This window comes from Botrytis byssoidea, assembly GCF_014898295.1.
Source record: "Botrytis byssoidea strain MUCL 94 chromosome Unknown BBYS_021, whole genome shotgun sequence".
In the NCBI taxonomy this organism is placed as follows: Eukaryota; Fungi; Ascomycota; class Leotiomycetes; order Helotiales; family Sclerotiniaceae; genus Botrytis; species Botrytis byssoidea.
Genome location: NW_024065862.1, coordinates 477,646 through 496,384, shown reverse-complemented (window position 1 = coordinate 496,384; position 18,739 = coordinate 477,646). Strand labels below are relative to the sequence as shown.

Sequence of the window (18,739 nt, the reverse complement as noted above, 5' to 3'; positions counted from 1 at the left end):
GATATTATACAAAACCGAGGGTAATAGGGTGAGAGGCCGCAAGGGAAAACATGAGGTGATTTTGTCCTTCTTCGTCTTCTTCTTCTTGGGGATTGTATGGTGGATGGTTTTTTTGGAGGAGAGGAGAGGAGAGGGATAGAAAGAGGAAAGAATTCGAAATTTAGGATTTGGGATAGGGAGAGGGAGAGGAAGAAGGAGAGGGATTAGGTAGGGGTATGGATATGGATATGGATATGGATTTAGGAATGATAATAATTTGTAGTGTAGAGTCGAAATCTATGGATATGAAATGTGATGGTGAGTGATAAGGATGGTGATGGATAAGAATGAGAATGAGAATGAAGATGGAGATGGAGATGGAGATGGAGATGGTGGGAGTTGTGAAGGATTAGATAGAGGAGGATTGAAGGGATGTAGTTTAATGTATAGTATTGAAGAGGGTTTTGATCGTATCGGAGCTAGGATAGAATGGGTGGGAAATGCGGATTTTGAAATGGATTTGATACTCGGGGTAATAAAGCGGCGGTCCTATATAGATAGAGTCAAAAGGGTAGGTACTTTAGGATATACTGAGCTTGGTTGGAGGTTCTTTGGGGGTGTAATGTGAGAGTATAAGCGAGATACTTCAGGTTGCTGAAACAGCTAACTTTGAAGTATAAAAGAGACCTGTCCTGACTGGAAAAATCAAATTACAAGATCATAATGATCTCGAAACCCTTTTCAATATTTTGGATCGCAGAGATGAATATGGAGATTTTGGGAATCAGTATTTTAGCGGAGGGTTTGTAGGTTAGTAGAGGAGGACATTGTAGGTTCTTAGGGTTTCGATGATAGTAATGTTTAAGTATATCAAGATGTTGATGATGAAAGAAATGTGGAGAAACGATAGTGAAAAGAGTGAAGAGGTACTCACTATATATGATAATAAGAGAAGATGCGAAATGTAAAGTATAAAAATATATCAATATCAAAGCACGAAGGATTCCTCCGAGTTGGGAAGGGGGATAACACTACAGTGTTTTGCCGTGGATTCGAGTTGAATGATAAGATCGCATCTACCCTAATCATGCAAATTTTTGGAAGTGATTTGATGGAGTAATTTGGAGTTTGGGGTGGTTTTATAGGGAAGGGCTGGGAATGGAGTTAGAGTTGGGATGGGGATCGGGGTGAAACTAGATGAGATATACAGAAAGATAGAAAAGAGAACAGCGGGGTGGAGTAGAGCTTGATAGACGTGGGGAGATGACAATCTGGAGCGGGGCGTGGGAGGAAAGAAGTAACTGGGTGAAGAGCTAGGGGACGATTAGCCGTGAGAGAACGTATAAGAATGGTTTCTTTTCTTGATTAAATGCATCATGGCTTCTGGGTTTTTATTGATATGGATTTAAGGAATTCATGGATGAGATAACAATAGTACCTCTATTAGGGATTAGAATACTGCCAGCTAGATCAAAGACCTTCACAGATTAATTTGGCAAATGAGAAGAAGCTTAGAATGATAGTGAAAATGGTAGTCAGTGGAAGATAATGATGATAAAACAGAATAATGATGCATATTGAAGCGCAAGATGTAGCGATGAGTACATACTATATTAAACATGGAGTCGAATTGATCTTCAAGATTTTCTACGTATTTGGCTGGAAGATTGACAACGACAACAGCTTCGTCTAAATTGGTGCATACGCATCTCATTGCATGCGAACGAGAATTGGTTGTAAGACAAGTGTGAAGAGCATACAGAGAATAATGTACACAGCGAACTATAGAAACAAGACTACGTCGTTAAGAGATGAAAATTCGTGCGATTGTGGAAGAATATACTATCGAGGGCGTCAAGTGGAGATGTGTAGGTCGGTTTATAAGCTGGTAAGATTTTATTTTGTCTCATTGATGAAGTATATGGAAAGGACTAGATTTATGTTGTGGTGAGTGTGATTGAGAAATTATACTTGATGTGTGATGAACATTTGACGGCTATGGAGATGGCGTGGTTTGATAAGTATTACAGGATCAGAGAATAGGATGGGTGAGTATCATAGTGGAAATGTTAAACAAGAACGAAACCTAAATATAAGATAATGATAGTAGCGAAATGAAATGGCGGTGGTGCTTCGTTTATAGAGTGCTTGTATTATACTACAAAATTGGGAGATCGTGAAAGCTATGCATTGTTGAACTGGAATATTGCTGAGATAATTGAAAGGGTACTTGTCGTTGGCAGCACGTCTCAGTAGTAGATGTTACTTGATCATATAAGAAATTCACATTAATCGCGTTGCAAGAGAGTTGAGTGTTGATGTATAGAATTGATATATATTAATACAAGATTATAAATTATTTCCATTTGTGTACAGAATATGTGACAAACTTCAATCTCCACAAAAACTATCGCTGGCTCCAGATACGCTCTAATGAGAAGCAAGACTCCTGCTACAATCCCTCAAACAATGTCCTCCAAACGGACTAAATCTCCATGCGCTTAAGAAGAGTAGAAAGCGATACCGGCAGAGATCGCATCACCAATAAGCTTAGCGGCCGCTTCAGCTCTGGGGATGACATCCTCGGAGGTTCTCTTGATCAGGAGTCCACCGAAAGTATTGTAGTCACTCTGTAAGACTACCAACCACGCGAGAATAACCGTTCTTTGATCACTTGTGAAGTATTCTTTCTTGGCTTCTAAAGCGGTGATAGCATTGGGGATGTCAATAGACAAAGTTTCCTCGATGGTGGCTACGACACGGCTGGAATCTTCTGAGCTAGCTGGAGCCTCGAGAGCTGCATCGGTGACTCCTTGCTGATTTGCGACGTGAAGGGAAGTGAAGTCGACGTCCACGGTAGAGGAGTCAAGAGTTTTCTCCTTGACGTCGCCAACGGCGCTGGCCAAGATAAGGACTTGAGCATCGATACTGTTAATGTCGGCGATGACGCTATCGGCGGTAGTAACAGATTTGGACGCTGCGGCAGGAGCTGCTGAGACGGCGACGGCCATGGTGGCAAGGTAGAAGGCAAGAGCTTTGATGGAGACCATGATTGCGATTGTTGATTCTTGAAGTGAAGAATGAAGATAGATATTAAGCTTGGTAGTGAACTGAATGTGAAGATTGATGCTTTTTGAAAAAATAAGAGATCTCACTGTGGTATTTATAACATGCCTCGACGACTGACGGAGCTCATCAATATGCGCAAAATCACAAAATCTTGAAGATCTACAGAACTAGTCGATCTCGATCATCCAGCTTCTACACTTGTAGATTGAACTCTGGGAAAATAACGGAGAATTCCTCAGCAAATTGAGGCTTAAAATACTGGTAAAAAGTCAAGGAAGATCGAAGTCAGGTCTGTTCGACACATAGCTTCCGGTCACCACTTGGGACCAAATTTTACGATTGCTGCTGCGCTCACTTCAAGAAAGTCTTTCATGGAAATAGGGTTTGTTAATGCAAATTCGTGATTTTTCGTAGCCAGTCTTGCTGTATCAAAGTTTTTGTTCGGTGGTGAGGTATTCCGGTCGTCATGGAAGCATTACTACGTCCACTACGACGGATGCAAAGTTGATTTTTAGGTGGAAGACAAGTGGTCAAATGTCTGGTGTGATTAAGTAATCCCGCTTTAATAATTTGGTCTAGATTCACTCAATGACTTAGCGCGCGCTCTGCAGTGCATGCTACGCTAATCTTGCCCATTCCAGTGAAGGTGTGTTTTCGAGAGACATAGAGACTCTCGAACATTGACATTGACTTTTGCCAGCCTTTCAGATTGGACGCGTCTTTGATTACGAGAATTTCATTGCAGAGACGGAGAGAATTATGATTAATTAGATTAGGACCTTTGCCTACGTTACTGTTGACACATAGAATCAGTATCTCGAACATCTGACAATTGAATATCAATAGATGTTCGAGAAGAGTTACAGAAGACGTCCCATAGACATATGCATACCATACAAAAAAAAACTTGCCAGAAGGTAGGAAATTACTATAAGAAGATGCATCAAACATCATACATCGTAAGACTTGATAATGATCTACAATGACTATTGTATAAAATCGATAAATAGCGGTGGGATGTAGGGAAATGAAGCTAATGCCACCCTAAATCGATCCGAGCTAAACCTTATTTCATCGTCGATCCACTAATTGATGTTCCACTTCAGCGCTTGTTTCACATTTCATCTGTACCTGCATTGTATTTTTGAAGGGTTCAAGACTTTTTAGTTTCATTCTTCGTCCAAAGACTTTGTTCCATGTAATGAAATAGATTCATTAAAAAGAGAGGGCGGGGGATGAGATTGAAAGAAAGAGGGGACGGACTCCAGAAGATAGTTACAATTGAATTAGACAATGATCAGGTTTTGGGTTAATAGTCTGATACATTCCGCATAAATGGAAAAAGAAGCAAAGGATATTGAGTTGTATAATGATACAATTGAATATCTAATCTTCGTTGAAGATAGCTATTTTTATCCTTCCGAAGCGCTCTCCTAACAATTATCACACTTGCCGCTCATGTCGGTGAAGTTGCTTAAGCTCAAGCTCATTACCATGTCCATTGGGATAAGGTATATCTTCATCTTCAGGCACTGACCATTTCTGATAGACCATCTCACCATGTTGTACAAAATGTCCTTCATTATCAATACCAATAACAGGATCTCTCTTCACTTCCAATACAGCGCCACCCAGAAACAAAGGAACTGCGAACCGAAAGACTGCGTAATAAATGAAACCAGCTAGAACGAGTGTCCATCCGATTGTGGGAACAATGTACCAAGGTATGGAACTTCCAGAAGATGGTTCGGGAATCCATAACGCGGCCACTGGAAACGCATTGGCGAAGAAAACAATAATTGCAGTTATGAGACTGAACCATCTATCGGTGGTGGAGTATGTGTTCCATTCATCTGTCTCTCTTGATCGCATCCATATCATGCCAAAACTGAGACATATGGCGACCATTGCATCAATTGGGTATGTGTAGATCTCTGCCAGAAGCTGTCAGTGAATATTGGGAAGGTGGAGAACAAAAGTGAGATTTGAGAGTTCACTTACCAACAAGTAAAGGGTAAGCATCCCTAGATCGAGGGATCCGAATCGAGGCAAGAATCAGAATCGTAGAGAATGCGCAGTGAAGTACGAGTGCTGGAAATGGAATTGGCTCAAATTCGGCCCGTTCTGGCGCAGTTGTGACTCCTCCCTGTGAAGGATGCTCGACTGGTTCTTCGACTTGTTTCGATCGCTTCAGTTTCTTGGTTGCCCATTCAATAATGTTGACATTCTTGGCAAAGACTAAAGAGAATGGAAGTATTCCTTCCTTCGCAATCTCCTGCTTGACACGAGCAGCAGTAAAAGTAGTGACAATGACGTTGCCTAAGCTTGAGACAGCGAGACATGCATCCATCAGTTGACTTGCTCGCCTTTCATTCCAAGCTTGGCCAATTGTTCGCTTGAAGAATTGTTCGACCACTGATTCACCATCTGGGAAATTTCCGTCCTGCGGGACCACTACTACTATCATCTGGAGTTGTTGTCAGCCTAATTTCATAGATTCCTCAAGATTCATACAAACATATGATATGTTGGTTAACAAGTACAATAGACACATGAGTCCTACGGTCCAAAGAGAAATGCCTCGAAACCTAGTGGTTGGCTTCTTAATTTCACCGAGTACCTAAAAGAATGTCAGTGAGACTACAAAGGTTGCCCGACACAGTACCTACATAATTTGCTTGGTTCCAGCCACCGCATGTGAATATAATGTTGAGGTATGCGGCTGCAAATCCACGAGCATGGTCTCCTTTTCCTAGTTCTTTGAAACTGGTACTTGTGTCGAGGTTAGAGTACGATAACGGGTCGCGGTGGAAGTGTCCAGTATGATTGTTGAGTACCATAAAGCCCAGTATAATTATCATAATGAGCATTGAGACCTTTGTCACAGCAAAAACACTGTTCAAGTGAACACCAAACATCCTGCCTAATGCATGCAACAAAGTAACGAGCCAGGCAGTACCAAGTGCGATTGCTTGCACTGCGCCTTTCGGTGGATCATTTATTCCTGCTGCTGCAAGACAATGAACAGCAAACGAAACGCAATTGGCAGCAGAATTTCCGACCACCACGAATATGAAGCCAAAAATGCAGATCGCCATGTATTTAGGGTGTTTCGCGAGGAATTTGAGGTAGTTAAGTTCACCACCACTTCTTGGAACAGCTTGAATTTCGCCAGCCATCCTGCGCCGTGGAATCGTAAGGCCGTACTCGACATACATCAAAGTGCCAGCCATGCTGGCTATGAAGCCCAAGGTCCAGAGAATGAGACTCGCCCCGATGTTCCGATCTTGTTGTATAATAGTGGTTGGCGACTCGAAGATTCCAGTACCTGAACCATGTGTGAGCAATGATTGCTGCAGAGGCAAGTTGCTCTATAGCGAGGCGACATACCCATCATTCGATTTATTATGATACAAGCAACTTGGAAACGACTTAACAAATCTTTTTCCTCTGGAGATTTCGTGAATTCTTTTGAAGAGTTACCGATAGCCTCCTGCTCGTCCAAGTATATCAAATCATCAACGCTGAGGCCACCAAGACTGATATTGCTCCGGTCTTGATGCAAACTTTCCGAAGGTACAGCCATGGTTGGTGATTGCGGTTGCGCCGGATTGCCCATGATAGATTTGATCGATTCAGAGTTCTGGAAACTGATGGAGCGCAATTTATACGCAGATTGATAGCAATTGGCTACATCGAAAGATTGAGTTCTTCAAATGTGAAGGAGATGTTGGCTGGGCCATGACGGTTCTGATGTATTTGAACTAGGCCTCGCCCGCACCCGTAAGAGCTTCGGTGAACTATTTGTGTGACAGCCTCATTCTTGGTCATTTGTCGGATTAAGACAAGGACAAGAAGCCAAGTTCGCAAAATGAGTGAGATTGGGTCACACTCACGAGGGTGGCAGGGGGTTCATGTATTAAGACTATTGCCTGCGCCCCCGCGCCCCTCATTCTCTCTAATCGCACAACGGAACAATAGCTTCACAGGGCTTAGGCGTAGAGCATTCATCTGACAGAAAGATAAATGTGAGACGGAGAGGATTTGCTCATATTTTCATGTGTTACGCCCCTCTAAAAAGAATCCGGATCGTCATTCCATCGGACTACAGCGGTATGATAAGCGGATGGGTGGAAATACAATAGCTAGTCATAGGCAGCTAACATTGCAAACAGGGCCACAACTACATTTTGAGAGAGACAAGTACTTTTTATTTTCACAACATTCTTTCCAAATTGTTGCTGTCTCTATCGCTCTCTTTGCTTTTAACATGATACTATTGCGCGCGATATTGTGGAAATCTCTTGATGAGGGACAAGGTTATGATGATGGAATTTTTTGACCACATGCGGGCCCTTGCTGATAAGCTTCACAATCGCACTCGTATCTCTCTACCTCGTAGGCAACATGTGTATGCAATTTGTACCGGATTTCTAATTTTCGATAGACTCTCACGATTCGAAGTCCGACAACAATTTGGAGGAAGAACTTGACGAACTTATAAAGTACCTATCGACAATCCAGGCCCGTTTTCTCGATACTCAGGGTACCTCGGGCCAGAATAACGATCCTCGTTCGTCTGGGGACCTTATCAGAATATTGATCAGCATTCATGGAAATCTCCAAGTTACATTGAAGTTGATAGAAGAAGAAGATGCGAAGAATTACAACGCTGCTAAAAAAGCTTTTCTCTGGCGGTCAGAACTGTTAGATTCGGTTGCGGAAACAATAGCTATCGAGAATCACAAATTGAGAGTATTGCTCTGCACTTTCGACCCGTAAGTATCTTACTGCCAGCCGATGAACGTTGCACATATTGACTCTTTTACAGAGATGCTAATGTCGAAGCTGCCATTCCTGAAGAATGGAGAAAATGGAGATCGCGGAAAATTGAAGGCTACGTCGAAATGGAAATACAAAGATGTGGGAGACAGGGACGTCAAATAAGCCGACTGGATGGTTACAATTACCAATTTAAGTGGAACAAATTGAACGATGCAGAATACTTGAGCCATATTTCTGGAGACAAACTTTGCAAAGTTTCGGCCAAATCTTGGGAAGCTTTCATTCAATGTTTCACTCGAAATCTACAAATCGCACAAGAAGAATCTTGTGAACCTTCTGATAGGTGGATACATCTTATGATTTGCTCGCACTACTTGATGTCCGCTCGAGGGACTCTGGAGTATCGCCAATTTGCCATACATTTCAACCATCCGCAAGATTTATGTATCATTGATACGGGCTTTACTTTACATCATTACATAACGGAGCTGGAGATCGTGAGTAACTGCAACTCTTTGACTCACCTAAAGCTGACAAACCACAGCTGCTCTTTGGTATTCTTACTGAACTAGAAACAGAATACCTCAATCCTGATGCTGTGCAAGAAAGGACCAAGTCGAACTACTCGCAGCAATCGACGCCGTTGATCCCTCAAACTCCTCCCCTAGTACAAGATAGGCATGAAAGTGTCTCAACCGGGTCGACTCAGTCCATGAGCATCGATGAATACGGAGTCATTTTCAAATGGTAACAGGATTGAGAATTCCACGATATAATCATGTAAGAATGCTAACGTTTGCTAGCCAACTCGGTGGCGAGCAAGCTGATCATATAATTAAAATTCGAATCGATGCAGAGGGTGCATTGACTTTAGATTTTGACGAGGAATCACGTCTTTGGCCTAAGACCCTCCAAGCGTTCAGAGAATTGTAAGTTTGAGCAATTCAACTGATGACATGGTAACATTCTTTAATTCCTTCATAACAGAGATCTACGAAGAGCTTCTATTCACCCCAACTATCTCACTCCCGGAATTTATATGTGTGATTTAACCCTAGAGAGAAAACTACGTGGAAGAACCGAGATCGCGAATGGCCGTTTGTTCTTCCAAAGCTCAACAAGTTTGAAGGAATTTCAAAAGGCTCTGACGGGATATAGGGTTCTAGTAGACTTGTTTGTTATTTCACCCTCCCTTAAACATCTTTATTGCTAATTTTCCCACAGCCAACGGGGCATCAAACTTCGAACCCTTGAGAAGTATCAATTTGAAAGCAAGAATGCAATTACCGGAAGACTGCAAATTTGGCTCAAAGACTTCAACAAGGGACATGATTCTACTCAGCCTGGCGCAGGCTCTTCGCTTCGAAGAGCATCGACTTCTTTCTCAACCATGAGCGGGACCACTTTTGCTTCAATAGCGACACTGAAAGCACAACAAGCTATTCCTGGCTCACATCTAACTGCTGTTGACGAAGGCAGTGGCTTACAAATAGAAATGCCCGTTCCTCCACTAGTCATTATGTTTGTTGAATCGTCGTCGAGAGATGGGAAAATCCAACGAGGGCAGATCTTGGCATTTAAATGTAAGCAAGCTGAATCCTATCTTAATTGGTTACTAAAATAATTTAGTTGCAGAGCACTCGAAGCTTGATCGTAAAAAATGCAAGCCTGATGACAAATTTCCTCGCTGCTTTGTGCTTCATCCTGTCCGTTGCGACCTTGAAATCGGACCTTTGAAATTTCCTCAAAACCCGAAAGAACTCAGCTGGCTCGAAGTCTCTTTCTCAAACGATGAAGGTAAATCGTGACGCGATAACAATTTTTGTGACAAATGCTGAAACATTGTTTACAGAAAGGGAAATTTTTACTAAACAACTTGAAGATGCAAGAAAAATATACCATCGACGTATGGAACAACATAACAAGGGCTTGAAATTCATGCGCCAGGGTCGTCATAACACCAAAGAATACGGCGTGGATTAATAACAATGAATAATGTATAATCTTTGATGATTAACGAAACGAAAGCGATGAAATTGGTAGCACTCAGTGCACCGTGTATATATTTTCTGGGGTCATACGCCTTTTGTATATTATGATTCTACTTATTGAAGATCACCTCATAATTTGAGTCTTCCCTATATATATAATGGTTTCTTGTTATTGTGCTACGCTAATGTTGTCTCCAACTCATCCTCGGAAAGAAAGGTGCCTCTTCTCCTTGGAGCCGATAGTCCATTGATATCTTTATCCCCTCTTATTTGGGAGGATTCATCTACTGAGGTGGATTGAACATCGTTCCTCCGCTCTGCCAAGCTACAGACCATACCATCTATATTGCTTGAAACATCCTCGTAAATTAGATCAGATCTACTGCTGTATTTTACCATGCCAGAATGGTCGGAGTTTAAAGGTAGATTTCGTGCACCTGGTGTCGCACTATCTTCTACCATGAGAATTTTTTCGCCTACAATCCCGTTACGCTATTTCCATTGTTAGTCGTCCGAAATTTATCATACAAGAAAGTCTTACTGTTCGAGGCTGGGAGTAATGCCTTTCCCAAAAATACAACACTTCTGGTGCATGCGAAGAGGATCTTTCTTTCCGCTTACAGCAACTCTCAAATCTGTGTTTTAACTCGATGAGATAAGCAGATGGAGTCCCATTCTCACGATCACGACATAATTGGCCGATTAAAACTTTGTTTGGCTGCGACTTTACAGCTTCAATAAGAGAAGGATTGTTGAGACCTGCTATTGGGATACCAAAGCCGACAAGTCCGTGCCAAAAGTCGAAAATCTCCCGCTCGTATGGATCGCGACTATCTGCAGCTCTAAGAAGCGACTAAACAGCGGGATATCAACACCTATACCTCGAGAGTTGAGATGAGACTCACCTCCTGAACTATCAGACCTCCAAGACTTTGTCCAATGAAGATTATGGGACGATTTCGTGTCTATAACTCGTGTCAGCAGCAGTCTGTAGCGGCTTACGCGATAAAATTTACCACCTACCGAGGTGTTTCGGCGAAGTAGTGTTAATCTATTTAAGAAGGTACTCGCTATATCTTCGACCTTTTCCATGGATTGACCCCCAGAAACTGTGGAGGGATACCCATACAACAGTATGCGAGTGTTTGGAATATCTTTCGGAAGGAAATCTCTCAACCACATTTCATGACTACCAGGAGTTGTGGATCGGAAAGTCCCAAACGCGTGCGTTCCAAGACCCACCACAGCTACGATACTACAGCTCATGTCAGTTATGAAAACACGTCTATGAATGATATATATACATACTCCACGTCAGCTTGCAACCTTTCAGAACTGGCATTATACAAAGTTGTGAAATTCAGGAAGTCCGCATCATATTGTATCTCCGGTGCATCTGGACGTGATTGGCGTGCTAGGATCACTTTTGGCAATTGCTCTGTTGGAAAGCCAAACTCTTCTTTTGGGAATGTGACGGTAGCACAAAGATGTTCTCTCATATGAAGTGCGAGACTATGAATCTTGGGTTTGCTGCGAAATTCTTTCTGCACAATTATTTCAACAACTTCTCTCGTGTATGTTACGGGTATGTTCCTGATACGAATAGTATCTGGTCTGTCTTTTTTTGCAGGTGGTTGGGGGATTTTCTCCAAATCAGAATTTGGAGGTTGCACTAGCCCTTTTCCTTTGTCTGACTTTGGTAGAGGATCGAGTTCTCGCAATAATGCTTGGACTTTGATACGACAGAGATTATGTACTTTCTGTGATTGTCAGTTGTATGTAAAATACTTATGTCGTGCTAAATACCTGTAGTTCCTCAGGTTTGGGGGCATCGTTGCCTAGTAATTGGACTTCATAATCATAGTTCTGCGCTCCGGACTAATGGTGAAACGTTAGATTCACAATTTGCCCAAGCATTTCATGACAAATACTGACAGTAGACTTCTTTCGAATTACTTTCGCATGTTTACCGAAGAACTTTTGAACAATGCTCTCAATGGCAACAATATATTCTTTTCGATCACCGGAGACGGTGTATACGCAACGCGAAGCATCGTCTGAATTTCGACTCATTGAAAAAAACAAGCTTTTGATTATACTTTTGCGAAAAGATAGCAAATTATGTAAATAGAAAATAATTTTGTTGAGGTATTCCGTACGCGGGATCTGTTAATGTGCCTCGACTAGGCTGCAAGGTATACTTCAATGATGAGGCTCAATGTGGAGAGAATACTCGAGCTGATCATTTACTTGGTTTACTTGGTTTTCGGGGGCTGCGACCCAATGCGGAACTCTTCACATGTACCCATGCATCTCGGCGTTGTGTGACTAGTCATATGTCTTATCGCTCAGCCCAAGATGTTCGCCCTATGGAATGAAGGCATGCCACCAGGGCAGTGCTCAACTCGTGGTATCGATGTACGCTCGGTGAGGGATTTGATAAAGAAGCGATGATACCAGGTAATTGCAAAAATTACTGCATCGATTTTCAAACTTTATAACAGATTTCACAACAATGCCTTCATTCCGGAAATCTCAAGCGGAAAACGTGGAAAAATCAAGCCGGGTCCCGTCTTACAGGTCAGCTGACTATCCAAATCCCCAATGGCAAGAAGACTTGAAGATAAGCACTCCTTCATTTGGCACATCAAGCCTTGCTACAGAAACAGAAACGCCTGGTTCGTCAATGATAGTAGCACAACCGCCAATAAATATTGACGATGTATGGCGAGAAGTACGAGCGCTTGAACGCCACAGGTTCGCATCGTCTCGGTACCGGAAACTCGGGAAGACAATTGAGCCGGTAATAGACTTTTTAACGAGGTTCTCACCTATTGTAGATATGATGGTTCAGGGAACCAGTAGTGCCTCTCTAGTGTGGGGTTCATTGAAAGCTGTTTTAATGGTTGCTCAGACTTCGGCTACTTATTTTTATTACATAGATAATGCCATGCTGAAGCTTAGCGACATGCTTTCCATATCAAGTCAATATGAAAAGATGTTTGCGACGGAAGTCCGTGTGAGAACTGCGTTGTCGGATTTATATGATGAGATCTATCTTTTTTTGGAGAAAATACGAAAGTCGGTGTCTGTTAGCTGTTAGTACAACGTCCCCTGATTTCCTCTAAGCGGTTCTAACAAAGTGTTAGCATTGAAGATTTTCTTCAAGAACATGAGAAAATCTTTCGACGCAGAGTTTAAAGATAATTTGGAACACATCGAAAGATATACTCGAGTTTTTAATGATGAAATTACTCTTGCGCACCGAGCCAGGATGGATGTCTCGACTAAGAAAATTCAAGAATTGGTTGGAACTATTGCTCTAGAAAATGTAGATCTCGCGAACCGAGTAGATGTTCGAGATTCATATCGTGAGTCGAGTCATTCACCATACTTAGCTTCCACTGGACTTCCTATACTTTTTATAGAAATCCGCTGACGAGCACATATAGACACCAAAGATGCAATATTAAAATGGCTAACCCAGGTTGACTCTCGGGAAGATTATTACCGAGCTCTGGAGAGACGCTCGCCAGGAACTGGAGTGTGGCTGCAAGACGATCCAAGATTCCGGAGCTGGAGACGCTGCACCGAAGCTTTGACTGACCGTTCGATACTATGGATTCATGGCCGGCCGGGATCAGGCAAAACGGTGCTAAGCACTGCTGCTATTGAGCATCTTCAACTTAAAGTCGAAAAAAGTTTAGAAAGATCGGAGAATAAAATAGCCTCTGTGGCTTACTTCTACTGCGATTCTGGAGACGCCAGAAAAAGATCGACGTTAGAGATCCTCGGATCAGTTTTGGCACAGTTGATTGTACCACTGCATGAATTTCCCAGCGGAGTCAACGAAGCGTATGAGCGAGCGAGGAAGTATGGAAGACAGCATTTATCAACCGCAGACGATATTATCTCCGTCATCAACCACGTGGTACAAGATTCTTCATCTTGTTACATTGTCATTGATGGGGTGGATGAATGCAGTGATCCAGGTGATCTTACAAAAACATTTGCGGATATTGCAATATGCTCCCACAATGTTCAGCTAGCTCTTTTTTCTCGCAACATTCCTACTATTGCATTTGAGCTGGATAAAATGCCGCACGCAAAGATTGAGCTGGAACCTTCTTTGGTACAGCCAGATATTGACAACTTCTTAACGAAATCATTTGATAGTTTACCTGGGAAAGGTACAGGGGCACAAGAACAGGCATTCTCAAAGCTTTCGAATGCTTCTGGTGGTATGTTTTTATATGCTTCTCTGGGAATCCAAAGTCTAGCCGAAGCAATTGATTCACAGAGTGTTTTGGATGCCATTGAAAGAATACCCGAGGGACTCAATGGATTCTATGGTCAGATACTCGAGAGATTAGGTTCGCAAAGTGTTCGAAGACGGGATCTTGCTCGTAGAATTCTTCTATGGGTTTGTTGCACAACAAGGCCACTATCTTGGAAAGAGCTTCAGTGTGCTCTATCTTGGGACGAGACAAAGGAGGTGTTTATAGAAGATCAACGACCCTTTAAGGATGCCGTGCTTGATCTATGCGCTCCTTTGATCGAGTATCGAGCAGAGAAGGATACATTCCACCCAGTTCATGCATCAGTTCGCGAGTTCCTATGGAAGTCTCATGGTTTCGACTCAATGTCGGCGAAAGCAACGCAATTTCTCATGACCGAGCCTCACGCACACCAGGCTATTGCCGAAGTGTTACTAGCAAGCCTCTTGCTACCAGATGTTGTACATAACACGGAAGTTGATGATCTTCAGTATCCATTGGCGAGATATTCTACAGAAAGTTGGTGTCACCATCTATCGTCAGCGTCATTTGGAGAGAATCTATGCCAAAAATATGACACGTTTGCGAATTCGTCTTTAGCGCGATCGACATGGATCCTGCGTTTTCTTCTTTCAAACAGACAGTCATTTCCCTTACAACGTATAGCAAAGTATCAAAAACAAGTAAATGATTGGAAGAATCGCAAAGAGAGCTCAACCACCACTTTTGCTGCGGAGGATTTAGCTGATATACAACGAGCATTGATCGAACTGGATCAACGGGACCTCGACCAAGTAGAATCTATCTCAAATTTTGAGCGCGATCTCATCGTCCGGGATCTGGCACGGGCTTTCACAATGGCAGGAAAAGTTGACCAGGCAATTGATATGTTCGAAAAGGCTCTTGCTCATGGACCACCAGGGGATACCTCGCCAGAGTCTGTCCGGACCACCTGGCTCCTAAATAGTCTTGGGATAATGTATGACCAAAAAAATCTTACTGATCTTGCTTTACGCACGCAATTAAAGGCTTTAGCCATCCAGGAAAAGTATCTTCCTCCTGATCATCTCGATCTTGCATTAACACTAAATGAATTGGGTCGGGAAACGCGACATCTTGAGAGATACCCGGAGTCCGAACAATACCATCTCCGCGCGCTCAATATTCTGCGTCAATCTCTTCCCGAGACGGACTTGCAGATAATATGGACCCTAAATACCCTCGCTCGCTGCTATCGCTTCCAAGGACGTTACCCCGAAGCGCTCGCTCTCCATCAGCTTGCACTCAACGGCCAAATTACGTTAATGGGGGAGGACCACCCGCATCCCATTCGAACGAGATCAGATATCGCGAAAGTATTGAAAGCGCAGGGAAAATTTGAAGAAGCATTAGAAATCATGGAAGATATGTATGAGAGAAGAGTCCGAGTACTGGGAAATGATAATCCGGATACATTGTGGACGATGAATGACATTGGGATGGTGTGGGAGGAGATGGGTATGCATAGTGGAGATTTGAAATGCAGGGGAAAGGCAACTGAGTGGCATGAAAGAGCCTGGAGGGTGCAATCTAGGGTGCTGGGGGATGAGCATAAGCACACGGTTTGGAGTCGGCGAGTCTTGGAGAGTTTGAAGGGAATGGAAAGAGTGGGCGATGCCGTTGCAGTTTGTTGATCTTCTTGAGAAGCTTGGAACTCGATTTGGCTTATGTTAATGATATACGATATGATGCATTGCTTTCAGGTAGATTTTCTGGGTTCATTGTTCGAAATGGTTGGTTTTGTGGTGGTGCGGGGAAAGATGTTTTTTCTTATAAGGAGATTAAGATACCATTAAAATATTCTTCCACATATAACCAACGCTACTGCGATAGTGTATATTGGCGATATACCATAAATATATGTGATATCAGCGCGGGTGGGAAGTGGTGAATATGGTGAGTCGAGATCATTGACTCGATTTCAAGATTCCACTATAAGAGGTTCTTCTCTTCCATCATCTGAAGAAGTAATACTTAAAAGGGATCACTTTGTGCGCGATACATCGACTACGGCATCAACAGTGCATATTTATTGACGATGATCAGCTTTTCTCATAAGAAAATAAATTGAATTTTGAAATGACAACCTTTAGTGAAGCTGACTATACCTGAAGAACGATGCACACACCACTAGAGTGTCCCGGATTTTTCTTTCTCTATATGTAAATTACAACGCACGCTCTTTATTTTAGGGTAGATACAGATACTTCTTTTCTTGAGGTTGTGAAGAGTTTTCTTCGATTTTCCTTCAGGAAAAACCTGGTTTAGAATGAGATAGCTAGAGGAATAAAGGCAACTACTTGAGTGAATATTCCGGTATTGCACATGTGCTCCGAATACAACAGTACTCCAGATATAGGTATCACTGTATATAAAATGACTAGAGGGCCTCAAGACTCAAAATCCAAAACCAATCCCCCAATATCTCTAGCAAACCAGGTGCGGAGTGGTGGAAATTCGCACGATAGCATTCGAGACAGATTGCCCCTTCTTTTCTTCTTTGTGCTTTACAAACATGGAAGGAGGGATGACATAGAAACGTGACGTCTGAGTAATTAATGGGGACTTTATGTGACAGTGAGGGTGTACTCCCGTGATAACGAGAATTCTGACCTGTGAATGGACTAGCTCGCTTAACAGCAACAATACTCAACTGCGATCAATTATTCTATCACGGCTTAAAGGATAATATGTACCTCAGATGAGAATCTCAAAGTCACTGAGTTCCAAAGGAAGCAGCGCTTCACAATGTGTAGTGTATAAGATTAGCAGGCCGGAATAAATGCACATGTTATACCGGGTTTTCAATAAGTGCTCATGAATTGGCACTAGAGAGTTTTAATAAAATCAATAACTCATGTTCCAATTATGATCTAACACCTTTTCCTTAATGAATCAAAACTCAACTTAAACAAGCGACCATTCTAAACTCAACCTCAGAGATTTAGTAATCCATCTGAATCTCGAACACCAGAGAGACGACTATAAAATGATCCTATCAGAGTACCAAATACGACCAACTTCGCGTTTTAAATTCACCAGTCTGCTCTAGAAGCAAAATTCTCACTCTACTCTCAGTAAACTTCGATCCCCGGAGAGACCGTTTGTGAGCGGTACAAGAGTTGTAGAACTATAGCAAGAAAGTCATATCTTAGCAGCGGAAACGTTCGATAGCAGAGATGGAGGTAGAATTTTTGTTATATGTGGTAATGACAATAATTCCAGTAGAATTTAACAACAAACGGCGGTATAGATACCAGCTTTATCAACAGGAAGAGGTTTATTTTCCCTTCCCTTAAATGAGATGATTCTGTCCTATGAAAAAAAATTTCGAGCACCGGAACACGCACTCATAGATCATTTATATAGTACATCTTTCTTTTAGTATTCTGGATCTTAGCCGCACCAGAGCCTGCCGATCTGAGTGTGTAAAATGACGCTTTTGACCATCTAGCAAAAAGCGGGAACTCCACCTTTTCGCATTCCAAACTCGCATCGATGTTAGACTATAAAATCTTCTGAACTTTCTCATGGCATATATAACAATGAAACCACAAGAATTAAAAATCATTGACAAGTAGGTGTACGCAGACGACGGGGAATTGAGCTATATGATTACAATAGCATGTCTCCATTTTTCTGAAAGAGAATTACATAGATCTCAAGACCTAGGAGGCCATGAACAGAGTTGGTCAATGACAATAATGGGATCTGACAACCCGCCAGTCCCAATGACACCAATTCTTGTACATGACGGTCCGAAGGGATCAACCCCCCTCAAACTGCCCCTCAAAAACTCGTCCTAGATCAGAACATAACAGTTGAGAAATTCAAACCTAGCTGAATACTTTCTGCATAATTTCCTAGGCTCCTTCATTGCGTTGTTCTTCTGCGTACCTTGAAGTTTTATTCAATAATCTGCAGTATTTATACAATCAATTCCAAGAGCTCAAACACAAAATCCAAGCAAAAATTCGTGCTATATAAGCACCCTACCATACCTGAAAACTTTCTCATAAAATAGAAGAGAAACTGGACGTTGGTTTGGCATGGGGAGACCACCTAGAAACAAACAGATTTCTACAGAGTCTTCGTTTGTATTTCAGGAAAGATTGGTAGTTTGAATTTGATATTCCTGTGTATATCAATCGCTGGACGCTGATTTTGGGTTACAAGATATCAAGATATTTACTTAAGAATTTCGACAGTGAGAGGGGTAGTCCATGAAAACAGCCGCTTTCAATGGTGGTCAATATGATAATATGTCTACTCAGAAGATTCTGATCATCCAAGAATTGAGGGCACGGATCTGGGTAGCAATACTCCATCTCACCAAACAGACACAAGAGCCAGACACTGGCGTGACAAGTGGGACGGTTTCTGTAAAAGTGGAAAGACCCACGACAAGACAAAATACCTGCTAATTATACTTTCAGATAGAATCTCTCTAAAAGCATTCACTGCTAAGAACGAAAGTAGAAAATTTCGAATGCAAAACTTCAGAAACCCACCCATTTTGAAGCACGGCATGCCCCACTAAAACTTCATATTCAAGTTATAAAACAAAGGCGACGAAGAAATGAACCCCTTATCAGTAAG

At 42.2% G+C, this 18,739-nt stretch overlaps 5 protein-coding genes across 5 annotated transcripts; 2 read left to right on the top strand and 3 right to left on the bottom strand.

Annotated features, from left to right (window-relative positions):
• Positions 1-2,480: 2,480 nt before the first annotated feature.
• On the bottom strand, positions 2,481-3,029 carry EAE97_009328 (uncharacterized protein; the record flags this gene model as incomplete). Its single annotated transcript, XM_038879843.1, has 1 exon — positions 2,481-3,029. The coding sequence occupies one exon, from the start codon at positions 3,027-3,029 to the stop codon at positions 2,481-2,483; it is 549 nt and encodes a 182-aa protein (XP_038729399.1).
• A 1,462-nt stretch (positions 3,030-4,491) lies between these two features.
• On the bottom strand, positions 4,492-6,828 carry EAE97_009327 (uncharacterized protein; the record flags this gene model as incomplete). Its single annotated transcript, XM_038879842.1, has 5 exons — positions 6,439-6,828; positions 5,718-6,376; positions 5,567-5,668; positions 5,050-5,515; positions 4,492-4,982 (listed from the first exon to the last, which is right to left on the bottom strand). Exons 1-5 carry the CDS (start codon positions 6,665-6,667, stop codon positions 4,492-4,494), a joined length of 1,947 nt encoding a protein of 648 aa, XP_038729398.1. The 5' UTR covers positions 6,668-6,828.
• Positions 6,829-7,394: 566 nt separating this feature from the next.
• Positions 7,395-9,816, top strand: EAE97_009326 (uncharacterized protein; the record flags this gene model as incomplete). Its single annotated transcript, XM_038879841.1, has 9 exons — positions 7,395-7,446; positions 7,496-7,826; positions 7,880-8,330; positions 8,378-8,580; positions 8,637-8,762; positions 8,821-9,006; positions 9,058-9,416; positions 9,463-9,630; positions 9,686-9,816. The coding sequence occupies 9 exons, from the start codon at positions 7,395-7,397 to the stop codon at positions 9,814-9,816; spliced, it is 2,007 nt and encodes a 668-aa protein (XP_038729397.1).
• A 185-nt stretch (positions 9,817-10,001) lies between these two features.
• On the bottom strand, positions 10,002-11,897 carry EAE97_009325 (uncharacterized protein; the record flags this gene model as incomplete). Its single annotated transcript, XM_038879840.1, has 7 exons — positions 10,002-10,316; positions 10,366-10,677; positions 10,730-10,789; positions 10,848-11,079; positions 11,133-11,584; positions 11,631-11,702; positions 11,760-11,897. 7 exons carry the CDS (start codon positions 11,895-11,897, stop codon positions 10,002-10,004), a joined length of 1,581 nt encoding a protein of 526 aa, XP_038729396.1.
• Positions 11,898-12,339: 442 nt separating this feature from the next.
• EAE97_009324 (uncharacterized protein) lies at positions 12,340-15,774 on the top strand (the record flags this gene model as incomplete). Its single annotated transcript, XM_038879839.1, has 3 exons — positions 12,340-12,922; positions 12,974-13,195; positions 13,277-15,774. 3 exons carry the CDS (start codon positions 12,340-12,342, stop codon positions 15,772-15,774), a joined length of 3,303 nt encoding a protein of 1,100 aa, XP_038729395.1.
• Between the last annotated feature and the right edge of the window lie 2,965 nt (positions 15,775-18,739).